Below are 15,577 nucleotides of genomic sequence, written 5' to 3'. Positions count from 1 at the left end.
AAAAAAAATAGATGGCTTTGTCCTTTCTATTTGGTAAATCATCATAATGTGGCATTTAAGAGGTAAAAGAGTTCAGATTTATTACCAATAATTCTGGGTCACCTTGGAATCAATGGAAGGGGATAGTAATTTTGAATTGCCCAAATGATGACTAAAATATAAGACTTCACACAAGAAGTGAACCTGAGTGAAATGTGCTTTTCTTATACACAATGTACACCAGGATCGAAGTGTTAAAACCCAGCAGAAAGGTTTTACTTTGCTGTTGGCAGATTAAAACAATTATGGTTAAAAGATCAATTAACCTATTTGGCTCTTTTGAGAAAACTTAAGAGTCAACTTTGAAAGTAGTTCATTTTCACAGTCACTCTTCGAAGTTAAGCAGGGAAATGTCTCTGAATTCCTAGCACCCCAGGGCTGCAGGCTGGGTCCATTCTGAGGTAACATGAACTGAGACGAAGAAAGTAAACCCAGCTTAGGTTTACAACAAAGAAAAGGGGCCAGTCACGATTCCAGCTTTTCCATCACACTAACATTTCTCCTCCCACCAGAGGCCACTTCCAAGGTGCCGACTGAGCTTCTTCAGTTTTTCTACATCTGCCTGGAATATTCTGCTTTGGCGTTGGGGGTACTCTAAATTAGTTCACCATGATGAAGTTAGATTTACAGTGAGCTTTAAGAGAAGAGAAATAGTCACTGGGTTAGATACAGGAGTTTAAAATGGCATTTAATATTGTAGCAAAGGGATGTTCAAGTAACCCTTACCGATAAATTCCGTCACAGGGTCATGTTCACCTTCTGTTTTAATGGTGCCTGCAATGCTGTCATTTTCCAAGATAGGGAGGAAAAGCTGCACAAAGTCAGAGGTATATGGAGGCGCAATGACGTCCAGTACCTATGAGGCGAAACACTGGGTCACTCTTTTGTCTTCCACACCGGCTATGACAGGCATCACACAACATGCTGATGAAATGGTCGCCAGTTTGGAGAAAGAAAAGAGCCCTCCCCCTTTTTTTCTTGCCCCTTGGAGACAATTCCCATCTCAAACCTGAAGACCCCAGCATATATGTAGGTAAAGCACATAATATAGCTCCTGACAGAGAGGAGGTGCTTGGAAACCTGGTATCTGTCATTGTCATCCCCACGATTATCAGAAAGCATAATTCTCAGGTACAAAATGAACTAAGCAAAGCCCAAAGGGGCACTGCTAGTGTAAACACTATGAAATGTGAAACAAATGGTGTATTGCTGACCTCAGTTACAAAATAGCGAATGAGTGAAATGTCAGTGTCCAGCTTCTCCAGACACTTTCGGATGTAACTGACAACAGGAAGTACATAACCTCGACTCAGCAGGTGAACCATCCTGTCCAGTAGGGTCTTCTTCAACTCAAGCTACAAAAGAGTGGGGGCAGATGGCCTATCAGAATGGGAACAGCCCCCCAGCCCCAGCACACAACCCCCCACAGGGCACCCCCTCACCTGCTCCATCACATCCAGCTGGGAGTGCTCAGTCTCAAAGAGCTTAACAAGCAGCTGTAAGACCTGGGGATGCAGGAGCTGGTGGCAGGTGCTGATCTACAAACAGGCCAGAGGGAGCCTCTCTGAGCAATGGGGTCCATTTCTGGGGTCACTCCCAGGGCACAGAATGGCTGTCATTGTAAAGCTACCAGAGACAGCTTGTCACTGAAAAGGACAGTCCTGACAACCTTGGCCCAGAGCCATTCAACTTCTTTGCCATTCCTCATCCTCTCAGTGATATTTGATAAAAACAGAAATCTACGAAGGCAATGAAACGAGTTCCTTAAAAGGAAAATCCTCATTTAGGATAAATAACTGCCATTGAACAGAGTATCTTCTGAACTCACTGAATAGGCACAATGGTAGTAGTCAGATAAACAGTGTGGCATGCAGACACGCTGTGTAGGCGGTAGATGCATCTTACCTCGTCCAGCAAAGCCAGGTGGACTGGGGTGTGGTCAGTCTGCAGCTGAAAGTACCTGGGTTCTGATACAGTCCAATCCACCCACTTCAGTACACCCATTGCCACCACTGGAAACCTACAATGTTTTTTTAAAAAAAACAAAAAGACACCAAAGCATGCTAGGAAGCATTAAAGGGTTAGGAAAGTTAAAAAAAAAAAATCCATTTCAAACCACATCAATTCACTCTTCAATACGCTCTTCCATTGGAGAACCTTGTTAGTGAACATTCTAATGAGATCAGCATCCTCTCAAACGTGCAGGAAAGAACCTGAATTCAATTCTCAGTTCACTTTAAACCGTACTAACATTACTGGTTTAAAAGAAAAAGCCCATTAATGTAAAACACTCTGGTGGACTGGGTAGAAGTTTACCTTTCTTTACCAAACTCTTTTTTTCATTCCTAATATAAATAAAAGTCTAAGACCTAAGAGGACACCATTTTTAGGCTTTTCTCATCTAAGCAATACTCCGTTGGCCTAACTTTTACTATAAATAAAACCTTTCTTCACATCAATTTTTGTAATTCTGGCTAGTCTTTTATTAAGCCTTAATTTATGAGGATTTAATAAACATATTCTTAGCAAATAAACACCTGAGAAGTACTTGTGCTACTAAAACTGTTTAAAGTTCTCTACATAAGTTTAAGAAAGAAAAAAAAAAAAGAATAAGTATCTCTGAAGCTTTTGTTTTTTTTCCCAAGCTTTTAATAAGAAAAGTCAAACCATCTACTCCCAAACAGACTACATTTAGAAAGAAGGATCAGTGTGCTTACCTAATACACTGATAAAGTGTACTCAACTCTGCCACTAGTTCAGAGGCCCCTTTGTTCTCATTGCAACACAAACTGTGAACAGTTTCAACAGCTTTCGACGTAGACTTCAGTTCATCTTTATTGATGCTCACTCGCTTGTTCTGAAAACACACACAAACAGCTGAATCTTCATGGAGCACTCCCCTGCTGTCAGGGCCATCTGGGACTGCACTTCTCTCGGCAAATCAACTTCCCTAGCTCTGAAGTAAGGAGGCTGTTTAATTGTCAGACTTCACAGTCACTCAATGTATAGAGACTGAAAACTAGTAAGATGAGTGTTTGTGGCTTATGGAGATCAGGTTCATTTCTTTAGTCACTTCAAATTGCAGTTCAAATTATCACAGATGATACTTACACTTGAGATGTTAAGCAATTTGATTATTTTATGCAGAAACAGAATAACATATATTTGGGCACTTGACAGGCTCAAGGTTTCTTGCAGTCAAAATTCCTAAATACCAAGCAAAGTAGGACATATATTTCCCTATGAGTCCAAGAATTCTAAGTGCTGACAGTACCTTCTTCCAGGTCTCAACCACGCTTGCTGCATAGGCCAGGATGTGGATGTACTTGTGCTTGTGGTCCTGGTTGATCCTGGCCCCTGGTTTGAAGAGTGACTGCATGAACAGGTCCAGGAAGGCCGGCACCCGGATCTGGAGAGAAACATACAACTCATTTAGGAGGCACTCAGGAAACCCAAAGCATGAGAGAAAATATGTGCAAACTATCTGATAATGAACTTACATCTAGAATATAGAAAGAACTTTAAAAAAGATAAATAATCCAGTTAAAGACTAGATATAAGACCTTATCAAACATTTCTCCAAAGAAGATGTATCAATGGCCAACAAGCAAATGAAAGGCTGCTTGCCATCATTAGTCACCAGGGAAATACAAATCATAACCATAATAAGATACCATTTCACACCTGCTAGTATGGCTAGAAGCAAAAAGTCAAATACTAACAAATGTCGGTGAGCATGTGGAGAAATTTGAACCCTCACATATTGCTAGCAGGAATTTAAAATGGTGCAGCTGCTTTGAAAAACAGTGTGGCAGTTCCTCAAATGATTAAACTAGGGTGGCGGACTTGGCCCAGTGGTTAGGGCGTCCGTCTACCACATGGGAGGTCCACGGTTCAAACCCCGGGCCTCCTTGACCCATGTGCAGCTGGCCCATGTGCAATGCTGATGCGCTTGCACGCAAGGAGTGCTGTGCCACGCAGGGGTGTCCCCTGCATAAGGGAGCCCCACGCGCAAGGTGTGCGCCCTGTAAGGAGAGCTGCCCAGCGCAAAAGAAGGTATAGCCTGCCCAGGAATGGCGCCACACACACAGAGACCTGACATAACAAGATGACGCAACGAAAAGAAACACAGATTCCCGTGCCGTAATAACAGAAGCGGACAAAGAAAACGCAGCAAATAGACACAGAGAACAGACAACCGGGGTGGGTGGGAGGTAAGGGGAGAGAAATAAATAAATAAATAAATCTTTTTTTTAAAAAAAAAGAGTAAACTAGTTACCATAAGACCTAGCAATTCTCAAATGATTAAACTAGTTACCATAAGACCTAGCACTTCTACTCCTAGGCATATACCTGTAAGAAATGAAAACATATCCAAACACCTGGACACGAATGTTTATAGCAGCATTATCCACAATAGCCACAGGTGGAAACAACCCAAATGTCCATCAGCTGACAAGTAAACAAAATGTGGTCTATCCAGACATTAGTGTATTTGGCCATAAAAGCAACTGCTGATACATGTTAGCACAGAGAGAAGCCTTCAAAACATTCAAGGTTTCTAAGTGAAAGTAGTTACCAAAGACTACACACTATATGTTTCCATTTATTAAAAAACTCAGACTAGGGAAATCCTTCGACAGAAAGTATATTAGTGGTTCCTTAGGGCTAGAAGGGATGGGATAAGGTGATAGCTAAAGGATACTGGGTTTCTTTCTTTCTTTTTTTTTTTTTTAAGGAACTACTGGGGATTGAACCTGGGACCTCGTATATGCACAGCAAGTGCTCAACCACTGACCTATACCCACTCCCATGGGTTTCTCTTTAATATGATGAAAATGTTCTCAAACGGACTGGTGGTGATAGATGCATACATCTGTGAGTATGCTAAAAGTCAGTGAATTTTATACTTCAAATGGGTAAACTATCTGGTTTGTGAATTCTATCTCAATAAAGCTGTTAAAAAAAAAAGAAAGAGATGGTAGGTGAGTTACACACACTCATGGATAACAGGCTGAAGTGCCCAGCAATTCCAACTGGCCAGGCAGGATGAAGAGCGCACTCGTACCAGCCCCTGGCAGGCTCTGTGCACACTGAGAGTGGAACAGGGAAGAGAAAGGAAAAGGACAGAAATGATTCAACAGGAATTTGCACTCTATGACTTAAGACAGTAAGAGAAACACAGACTTTCTAAAATAATCATTCCCAACAGAAGTGGGGCTCTCTCATCTGAGGAGGAAAATAAGAGGTAACTCACCAGCTCCACAGGTGGAGGGTCCATGCTGGTGAACATCTTGAAGAGGACCGTGATGTCAGCGGGGTTCAGCGCCCCCTTGGACAGCATCGCCCCAAGGGCCTGGCACGCTCGGGGGTAGGAAGCAGCTGTGCCTAATGCTAGAGTGATCTGACTTGCATCATGACCTCTTCATGAAAAAAACAAAAAACAAAAAAGTACCATGTACCCTGTCATTTAGAAAGTGGCCTTTTCTTTTCTTTAAATGCTTTGAATTGTTGGGATCCCTTTGTTTTTTCATATTTCTGTCATTTGGTGGTGTATTGACTAGTTTACCCAAGAAGGAATGATTGAAATAGAGCTTGCAGAATTTAAAGAAGAAAGCATGTGCTTTTAAAACACCTTATATTAAGACTCCACTAGCAGTAGAAAATGAAATTAGTAGCTAATTTTGTTGTGTAAGATATGAACCACAGTATAATAATTAGATTATTGAATAACTATTTCAGGACTATTGTTATTTGCTATTAATGAATTCTAATATATGAAAACACAGATTCACAAATCCAGTGAATTTAAAGAATAACTAAGTGCTTTACAAAAGATTCATCAAAGCAATACTTTAAAAAAGCAAGTTCTCCATGTGTATTTAAAATATCCCGACTCTTCCAGATCTACTGGGTAAAAGGAAGTTCACCTCTATGTCAAAATTGGCAGAACTACAAGTTTGGGTTGTGGAAATAAGGGCAGTGGGAAGGATTCTGTGGGTGAGCAATGAGCAAGGGACAGGCTGAGCAGAAACCCTGCCCCTCACTTCTCCTGAGCAAAGCGCTGAACTTCCTGAGCAATCCTGCGCACGGCGGAGCCCCCTTGCTCTTCTTGGGCCAGCACGGACATCATCGCCTGGGCAAACAGGTATGTGTGCTCCCCATGGCAAACCATTTTCTGAAAAATTGCAGGGAGAAAGAGTTTGGGGTTTCACTACTGCAGCAATGACAAGTGAAGGCAGAAGTGAAAATGCAATGTAAGGTTCCTTCTGACCTGGAGATTCTCTAGAGGGAAGGGGCATTTCAGGTTTGAGAACACATGACCCAAACAGCATCCTATTAATTTGAGATATGCAAAGTAAAGAACTTACAGCAAACTCAGGGAGATTTTTTTCAAGGTTTTCTTCTCCTCCATCTAAAATTGTAGCTAGAGACGTTCGGAGTACTCTAGAAAATACTTCTAACTGCTGGCAAGCTGTGGAGACACTGGTAATCTCCCCTTGATACCCTGCATCAGAAATAAGCTATGACACAAAAGCAAGAAGTCAAACAAAGTATCAACACACAGTAACCACACATTTCATAGAAAACTGGCTTGTCCTATTTGTGGTCAAAATGGAACAAGCATGCATTGGTCCAGGGGTCTCAAAACCTTTACTCTGATCCCAGCTTCACAACAAATTTGACTTGTGACCCAGACTAACCATTTCTCTACTCGGCTTCCCCATGTGTAAGACGAAGGGGACAGAGCAGGTATTCGTAAAAGCTCTTCTCAGAACATAACTGGTTATATAAACACATTCTTGCCAAATCCTAAAACACAGTCAATAATGACCCAAAAATACAGCTACACACTCTATGCTTTTCCTTTCTCAACGGAAGGCTTATTAAAGAGAAACAATAAATACCTTTCCCCAAACCCTCGCCCACAAACACATTTACCTTTTCTCCCATTCTAGTGCTCTTCCTACCTTAACAGTGAAGTTAAGCATCAAACAGTCTGGATGGGCTTCAGCCAGTTTATAAAAAAGATCTCTCCATGTGGTATGTGCAATCATTTGTTCAAGCCAAGCTGGAGTCTGCCAAAAGAAAACAAAACAAATAAAGAGCAGGCTAAGAGGCCTAGCTTTAGCTTAAATGAAGATGATGATGTATAAACAATCATAGGATATTTCAGCTGGAAGAGCCCTTGTGAGTGACTAGCTCTGCCCCCTCCATCCCCAGAGGAGGACATAAACAGACCTGAGTTGGTCAGGACCACAAGGTTAGCTAAGTGGCAGAGGTAGAGCCCTAAATGCCCACTTGTACTGAAGGAAGATCTGACACAAGCCTAGCAGGGTAATGAAAGGTGCTTTCAGTGTTCAGTGGACTGGAACTGTACACCAATTCACCATCCACCCTGGGCCAAAGAGACAAAAGCAATTCAAATAGCACAGGTGGCTGGGCGACTGACAGCCCCAGTGCTGCGCTCTGAATCCACCATTACCCTTGTGCCGAAGCCAGGATTGCCCAGGGTGGCTCCCAGCCACTGACTGAGTGTATCAGGGGACTGAGGCAGGCCCGCTGCTTGGAGAGAGGGGACTGCTGTGATGGGTCACCACGGTCTAAGACTCTTCCGACCCAAACTTCCTCCCTTCCCTCTCTCCTTCACCTGTGATCAGACCTGCATCGTGGTCTGGTGGCTCTCCCAGCCCCCTCCAGCTCCTCCCTGTTTTCCCACCCTGGTGTTACCGCAATCATCTCTTGCAGGTCTAATTCTGCCTTGGCATCTGCTTCTTGGGGGATTTGACCAAATATACCACACACTCCAAAAGCCCATGCCCAAGAGTTAGCAGAAGATAGGAAGTATAAATCTGCATTTTCTTCTGTTACCTCAGCTTCTATGTGCCTCTCAGCACGCAAGCAACTCACTGCGCTGGGTCTGGGCTCTAAAGGACAGATCTGACTACACAATTTCCACTCACACCCTAATTATTTTAGGACCTAAACCTTACATTACCTACACAATACAGCACTCTCCACTGCACACGTGGGATTAATGAAACAACCTAGGAACTGGTACTAGTAAAAGAAGATATTCCTCACCTCTCCTTCTTCAGTAAAAATAGAATCTGCTTTGCGAGGGTCAAAATGTTTGATCAATAAACTCTTCAAGTGATTTTCCACAGTTTCTTGAACCTGTACTGGCTCAACTCCTGAAAGAAAAGAAAAGCAACTAGATAAAGAATGGCAATCTCTCAATTCCTTATATTACTTTAGAAAAAGTGAAAGGGTCAAAATTCTGTATATGAATCCAATATCACAAAATTGCTTCTGACCATTTAGGACTTGGAACTTATTACAAAAATTAATATTACTTTATATTAAATTGTAAGACCCCAAAAGGAGCAGCAGAGCAGAACACACAGGATGTTTGACCCTTGTCTACCTAGAAAGGACAGGGACATCTTCAAAACCTTGCTAAGGACAAACTGTCAAAACAGACAGATGGGAGGGTAAAAAAACATACCCTTACAAAGTAGAAGAGAACAGACGGCAGCCAAGAGAGACACACTTGTATCTAACCACAGCGACAGCACTGTAAAGCAGTGAATCAGCGAGCTTCCAGACAGTACTTTCCTCAATGTCATCTGCACCCAGTTTAGTGGATTTACAGGAAGGGTCTACTTTGATCATATTAGCTAAAAGCCCTCAAGTATCCATCATTTACTGCATGCTATAATAGATATCTTGAAAATGACACACTAAACATATACTGTATAATCTTTTAGTTCTACAACATCATAGGGAAAGTAGCTCAGTGAAAATCATGTTTGCAGGCTATTTGCAAATCTTAATTACTGAATCAAAGGTAAGAATCAAGCAGATGAAGATTGGTAAGAAGCTTGGTTCTTACTTATACAAGTCTTAAAACCAGGAAAACAGAAGGTCTTTCCAATTTATCAGCATTATAATGATGAGAGGTGTATTGAAAGGGGGAGGGTAGAGCCAGGATGGAGACTACCCATGAAGTACCTGTCTGAATGAGCCACTCAGCCAGCAGGTTCACAGTCTGGGCTACAGCAGTGTAGTTCTCAGATAAGAGCTGGATAACATTCTCTGGAGACCCTCCTGCCTGAAAATACCTAGAAAAGGTAACAAAGTGGTTGGTAGGGAAATGGATGTGGCTTAAGCAGTTGAGCTCCTGCTTCCCACTAGGAGGTCCAGGGTTCAGTTCCTGATGCCTCCTAAGAACAAAAAACAAACAATAAGCAAACAAATGAAAAGACCAACTCAGGGGAGCCCATGTGGCTCAGTGGTTGAGCGCTGGCTTCCCATATACAAGATCCCAGGTTCAATCCCTGGCCCTGGCACCTCAAAAAACAAAGTGGTTGTATGCTCAAATGAAAGGCATGGGGATCAATGAAAAAAGGGAGGAAAAGAGGAAGAGAGCTAGGTTATTAAGGGTTTTTTTTTGGGGGGGGGGAACCCCTAGAAGTCATCCATTCCAATATCATAGTATTTTTACTTTGACACATCATCTTCTTGGTCTGTTACAAAGCTTTCCTTAAATTATCTCCCACCCTCCTCCCCATACAAATAACCTTTCTCACATACCTCTTCAGAGTGTTAAAGATGGAGGGTTCCATTATATAATCCCGGGTAGAAAATTTATGTAGGCATTCTTGCTGGACCTCTGCGTCATCTTCTCCCTCTCCATAATCATCCTCTTGCTGTTGGTAAATACCATGAGCCATGCTATATTTTCATTAATAGCCTATAGCAACTTCACCTTAAATCTGCATAATGCTGTCCATTCCTAAAGTATTGCCATACATAACTTTATTTGACGTTCATGATAACCTCACGAAGCGGGCTGGACAAGCAGTGGTAAGACGACAGGCATGGACTCACACCAAGTGGGGCTGCTGGCACTCCACCACTTGTAAGCTGTGCACTACAGTCACGCAAGTTACTTATTAACCTCACTGAGTGTCCATTTCCTCCTCCATTAAACAAAGATAATTACAGGACCCCTTCCTATTGGGATGTTGTGAGGATTCCAAGAGCTAATTTTTGGAGGTACTAAGAATAGGACCTGACATTTAGAAAGAGTTCAATAGATGTTAGCTATTATTATTGTTTTCATTATTTTCAGACATGCATTTAACTCTTTCCAATCAAAGGCTTACAAAGTGATTCTTGAAGACAGGAACCATCAATTTACTACTAGAAAATAAAGATTACTGACTTTCCTCAAATTAACAAGCCTGGCTGTTAATTTGTCCCAGTGCTACTTGTAAGCAACTAAATAACCTTAAGTCACTGAATCTAAGGGCAAAAAAGGATTCTTCATCTGTTAAATGACAATGATGGACCAAATGATCCCAAGGGTCTGCCCGGTTTTAATACTCTCATTCTAACTGACAAGCAAATGCTCTTGAACAGTAACTCCATACCAAGCACTGGGCTCATCACCTCATGGAACCTAAGACTATATATGACAAGACATGACCTTTCCATCTAAAAGCCCCAACTTCCATGGAATTTCTCTAATATAATAGGGGTAAGAACTGGGCCAGGAACTGGCAAACTTTGGCCCACAGCCAAATCCAGTGTGCCCCTCCCTCCTGTTTTTTTATAAATAAAGTTTTATTGGAACATAACCATGCCCATTCTATCACCTGTTATCCATGGCCACATTTTCACCACAACAGCTGAGTTGAATAGCTGTAATGAGACCTGCAGAGCCTAAATATATTTACTCTCTCTCCATTTACAGAAAAGTTTGCCCACCCTGGTCTGGACTAACATTCTGAAAGAAGTGCTTGGGAGCAGATGGAGCATGATGCCTTCCCGTGGAGACTGGAAAGTCTCCCCCCAGGCCATATTTGTGTGGGTGGCTTTGAGCCAGGCTGTGAGGGCCAGAACTTCCAGGAGAGTGAGCTTTTAGGGTCTGTCCAAAGGGTCTGCTTCTATCCAGGGCCCCCTTTTCTTATACTACCATGGCGTCTCCTGGGTCATGCCACCTGCCTGCTCAAAACTACAATTTTGCCTGGATCTCTCTCTAGAGCTCCAGACTCAAGCATTTAACTGTCTGTTCTCATTTCTGTTTGGAAGCAATGAGTAATGCAAACTCATTAGGACAAAACTAAACTTATCTTTTCCCTACAGCCCATGTCTTAGTAAATGATTCCAGCATCTACCTTTTACCTAAAAGCCAGAAACCTTGGAGTCATCCTCAATTTCTCCCTCACCCCCACATTCACATGCTGTCACAGGGACACATCAATTCTCACTTACGTATCCAATTTGGCCCCTTCTTTCATATTTACCTCTTCGATTCCGTAGGTTTTGCATATCTGCAGTAGCAAATATTCCCCTAATGTCCCAAGTTCCATCCCTTCCTTTCATGCTGATACCACAGTGGGCTTCTGATGTTGCTCTCGAGCTTAAGGTTTCCTATCTCCCTCAGGGAAAAAAAAAATCCACTCTCTTTAGCATGGCCTTGCCCTCCCACTTATTCATTTGTCCAGTCTCATCCCCATTTGCAATACGCAGTCAGCGTGAATATTTGCATTACAGCAATTCTTGGCTTCTACCATCTGGACTAACCATCCTTACAAATCTTCCTGCCTCCAAAAAGCCACTTAACATGGCTAAAGTGCACAGAATCTGCACCGCTACCTTTCAAGATCAGCTCACGAATCCCTTTATCTCTGTCACCTCCCTGGCTTTCCCTTTCCCAGGAAAATCACAAATAGAATGAATGTAAAATGAATAGCGGGTCAAATTAGGATCACAATTAAAGTTTTCCAAGCATGAGCTTCCCCAACCTCCCATCAGAAGGGTCTAGGCCTGGTTCTGTACTTTCTACCTGTAAACTAAGGCAGGTAACTCATGTGCCCAGTTTATAAAAGGAGAGCACTGATTACAGGGCCCACATGATGACTAGTAGGCTCAACCGGGCAGGTGCTACATTTGAACAGGATGCCCCTAACACCAACCCACTACTAAACGAATTCAGACCCTAAATTTCTCTCATCTGGACCCCCTAGGTGGTCAGCTGTTGGATAAAGAGGCAATGGAGACAAAAGATCTGCGTTTGGATCCCCAGTCCTCCATTTACTAGTTTGTCTTTCTTTATCTAAAAATTGAACAGAGTAATACACAACTCAAACCCCGGAGGGTGGATGAGGGAAGGCAGGAAAGCACCTATAGGCGCTCAGCGAAATGCAACTCTAGCCACTCCTCTTTAATCCTCCCAAGCTATGGAATGCTCCAGCACACAAACCCACTCAAATCACCCCCAGCTTGAAACTCTTGAACAAGCCCCACTTGCTTTCAAAGGCCCTCCTGAACCTCCCTGTTGTACCTCATGCCACTGCCTCCACGAGGCAAGTAACCAAACAAGACTTTCAGTCCCAGGAACACAGCACCCGTCTTTACAGCTTTGCGCCTTGGCTCTAATACTTTCTTCTCACCACCAGCTCTTCCAACCAAGTAAACATCTTCTCACCCTTTCTTCCTTCAAAATATTAGTTCAGTATTTCCCAAACCTACTTAATCTTAACTCTTGTTTAAAAAGGCGAACTCCCAGGCCCCCTCCCTGCGGGGTCTATCGGTCTCCAGGAGCAAAATGCACCCGAGCGGGGGCTTCAGATTAGAATACGGTTCAAGACAGAGGCCGGGCTAGGGCTTTCCAACGTCCCCGTCTTCAGGGAGAAGAGGTCCTCCCTCGACTCCCACACTAAACCCGGGGTAAGAATTAAATCAGCCCAGTGCACTGACCACATGCTGATTTACCAAACGGTCAAACATGCGCCCAAAGTTCGACTTTTTCCTCCTGATGCTGATGTGGCCGTTTTCAAACGTTAATTCTCCACCTGAGTTTGTGTCCTACTGGCCTTGGGGGGTCTTGGGAATAACAGGGTCTACACTGGGCCTCGCCCAGTGCCTAGTCAATGGGTCATCTCGTGTCACGAGGGGTAGGCAGTTCCTCTCCAGCCAGAGCCCTTCACTGGGCTTCGGGGGAAACTGAGGCGCCCCGTGTGACAGCGGCAGCCGGGCCCGAGACCAGGGGCCCCGCTCGACCGGCTGCCCGCAGGGCGGTGGCCTCCCGCACCCCTTCGCCGAGCCGGGGGCGTTCCGCCCCTTCGGGCTCCATCCCCATCTTTTTCAAGTGGGGAAACGGAGGCCCGGAGGGGCCGCGCTGCTGACCCCTCAACTGGACAATGGCGAGGGCGGGGCGCGGGGCAGTGGGGGGGCCCCGGCGGCCCAGGGGGTGGCCGGGCCCGCGAGGCCGCGGCAGAGGGCGCGGTGAGGCGGGGCGGGCAGTGCTTGAACCACGGGGAGCACGCGCGGCCTGGCGCCTCGGGGCCCGGCGGAGCGGGGCCGGCCCGCCGGCGACGGAGACCAGCAGTCGTCGTGGGAGGCGCCCGGCGCCCCCCCTCACCTGGCCGCCGTCCGCCTCCTCGCCCCACTCGGCCGCGCTCCCGAAGTAGTCCTCGTCCATGATGGCGCCCGGCGCGGCCCCCGCCATCCTTTCCCGCGAGCGAGCGCGCGACCATGGCGCATGCGCGCGGCGGGGACGGGCGGGAGGGCGGGCGTACGCGCGGCCCCGCGGCCCCCTCCCCACGGCCGCGCGCCTCGCCCGGTTCTGGGGGCGTGGCCTGGGATGGGCGTGGCCCGGAGACGAAGGCGGGGCCGGCGGGCTTCCGCGCTGGGGACAAAGGGCTGAGGGTCACTCGTGGCTCCCAACTCCGACTTAGGCCGGGCCTGGGCCGAAGGGAAAAGCCGAGGTGACAGGGACTTCACCTCCGGTGGGACCCAGTTCCGCCCCTCCCTGGCTGGCACTGGGCACAGCAGCACTTACCCTCCGGCTCGGCGTCCAGCGCCCACGAAAAGTTTTAATTTGCATTTCTTTTAAAATCGGAAGGAAGAAATGGATCTTGCAATAATGAATTTGATATAATTATAATTTGATATGGTCATTTGGATATGATACCAGCGCCGTTGTAAAATACCGCTTTTATTGTGTTTTTATGGAGCACCAGGGCCCAGGGCCCACGACAGTCATAATGCAGGCTTCCAGAGCAACTTTGCTGGGTGGCTGGGAAGCACAGGGGAGACCTGTTTTTAAAGCTCTCAGCACCTTTCCCAGGAGGTAGTAAGAGGGTCATGAACTGTTGAGCAGGGAGGTCAGCACCTCAGCTCTGGATGCTGGGAAAGGTCGCGCGGGGGGCTGCAGGAGAGGGCATCAGACAGAGGAGCCTGGGCTGCAGGCAGCAGCGCCGCGCTTTCCCCACTCCCTCGTTTCTTCATTCCTGAGGTCCCCTCTGCCCAGAACCGTACTCGTCCCTGGAATTCTGTAGTGGACAAATTGGACATGGCCCTTGCCTCAGTGGAGCCTATGGTCTCCTGAGGGAGACAAACCGGAAACAAACAACATAACAACAGATGGTGACGAGTGGAGTATTCTGTGATGGCAGGAGAGGCCTGCTCAGGGCAATAGGAAGGCGTCATAGTTTACTAGGCTGCTGTGACAAAGGACCCCAGAAAGGATGGCGTCGAACAACAGGAATTCACTGTCTCAGTTCTGGAGGCCGGAAGTCCAGGCCGAGGTGTCAGCGGGGCCCAGTGTTCCACTTGAAACCTGAGGGAAGTGTCCCCTTCGCCCCCTCCAGCTTCTGGGGCTCACTGGCCGCCCTTGGCATTGGTGGCTGCGGCTGTCTGGCTCTGGTCTCTGCCCTCTCCCCTTACAAGGACACCCATCCTACTGGATTAGGACTCCCAACAAGTCTTCTGAAGGTCTTCTTTAAGAAACCGTTTGAGCTGAGAGTCACAGGATGAAAAGGAATCAAGCAAGCTGGGACTGAGGAGAGAGCATTTTGGGAGAGCCAAATCACCAGGGCAAAGGCGTGGCATGTGTCTTTGGGCCAGAAAGGCTACTACTGAGGATGGCACCTGGCAGGCTAGGAGAAGTCTGGAAGGGGTGGGAGAGGCAGAAGGGGCCAGGTCTTGGTACGGAGTTAGGTCTTTGAGGGCTATTTGGAAAGATTTAATGTGTGGAAAGCACCGAGCACAGAGCTTGCAGATAGTAGGTGCTCAGTAAACATTCGTTCTGATGATGAGAATGCAATGCTTGATTTGGGGGTCTCACTTGCTTTGAGGGGGTGAATGACCATATCTGGGTTTTTGAAGGCCACCTCCCATTGCGGAGGCAGAGGAACTGCAGTGGGGTTTGAGGTCTCAGTGAGAGTCCCCAGAGGCTGGAATGGGGCTGGGGAGGTGCCGAGATGGGGGTAAAGGTGTGGCAGCTTTGAGGGGCCATGGAGCAGGGGCCAGGAAGATGCTGCTGAGATTTCCAGCCTTTGTGGCCGGGGACAGTGAGTTGCCAAAATGGAGAACCCAGGAAGAGGGCAGGTTTCTGCAGAGGAGATAATGAGTTCAGACTGGGGTGTGCTGAATGGGAGGCCCGGAGAGAACCCCCATGTGGCGCTCCCGTGCAGGTGGCTGGAGGGGGAAGTCTGCAGCTCCAGATTCAATGAATCAAACT

The 15,577-nt window shown here is 46.0% G+C and overlaps 1 protein-coding gene across 2 annotated transcripts; it reads right to left on the bottom strand.

Annotated features, from left to right (window-relative positions):
• Window positions 1–54: 54 nt before the first annotated feature.
• On the bottom strand, window positions 55–13,617 carry NELFCD (negative elongation factor complex member C/D). 2 transcript variants are annotated; one of them, XR_009183283.2, is made up of 15 exons: window positions 13,475–13,617; window positions 9,637–9,752; window positions 9,055–9,164; window positions 8,125–8,234; window positions 7,011–7,118; window positions 6,411–6,563; window positions 6,087–6,217; window positions 5,297–5,462; window positions 3,314–3,448; window positions 2,757–2,896; window positions 1,945–2,059; window positions 1,482–1,577; window positions 1,343–1,394; window positions 766–895; window positions 55–673 (listed from the first exon to the last, which is right to left on the bottom strand). XR_009183283.2 is itself a non-coding variant. In XM_004460142.4 (15 exons), exons 1-15 carry the CDS (start codon window positions 13,559–13,561, stop codon window positions 639–641), a joined length of 1,773 nt encoding a protein of 590 aa, XP_004460199.1. In that variant the 5' UTR covers window positions 13,562–13,609; the 3' UTR covers window positions 55–638. The 2 variants fall into 2 exon arrangements, 1 of the variants encoding a protein (XP_004460199.1); XM_004460142.4 differs by having other exon boundaries at window positions 1,254–1,394; window positions 13,475–13,609.
• Window positions 13,618–15,577: the final 1,960 nt, after the last annotated feature.

The sequence above is a fragment of the Dasypus novemcinctus genome, chromosome 24 (genome assembly GCF_030445035.2).
Source record: "Dasypus novemcinctus isolate mDasNov1 chromosome 24, mDasNov1.1.hap2, whole genome shotgun sequence".
NCBI classification, from domain to species: Eukaryota; Metazoa; Chordata; class Mammalia; order Cingulata; family Dasypodidae; genus Dasypus; species Dasypus novemcinctus.
The sequence above is the reverse complement of the archived record's forward strand: the minus strand, read 5'-3'. Positions and strand labels throughout refer to the sequence as shown.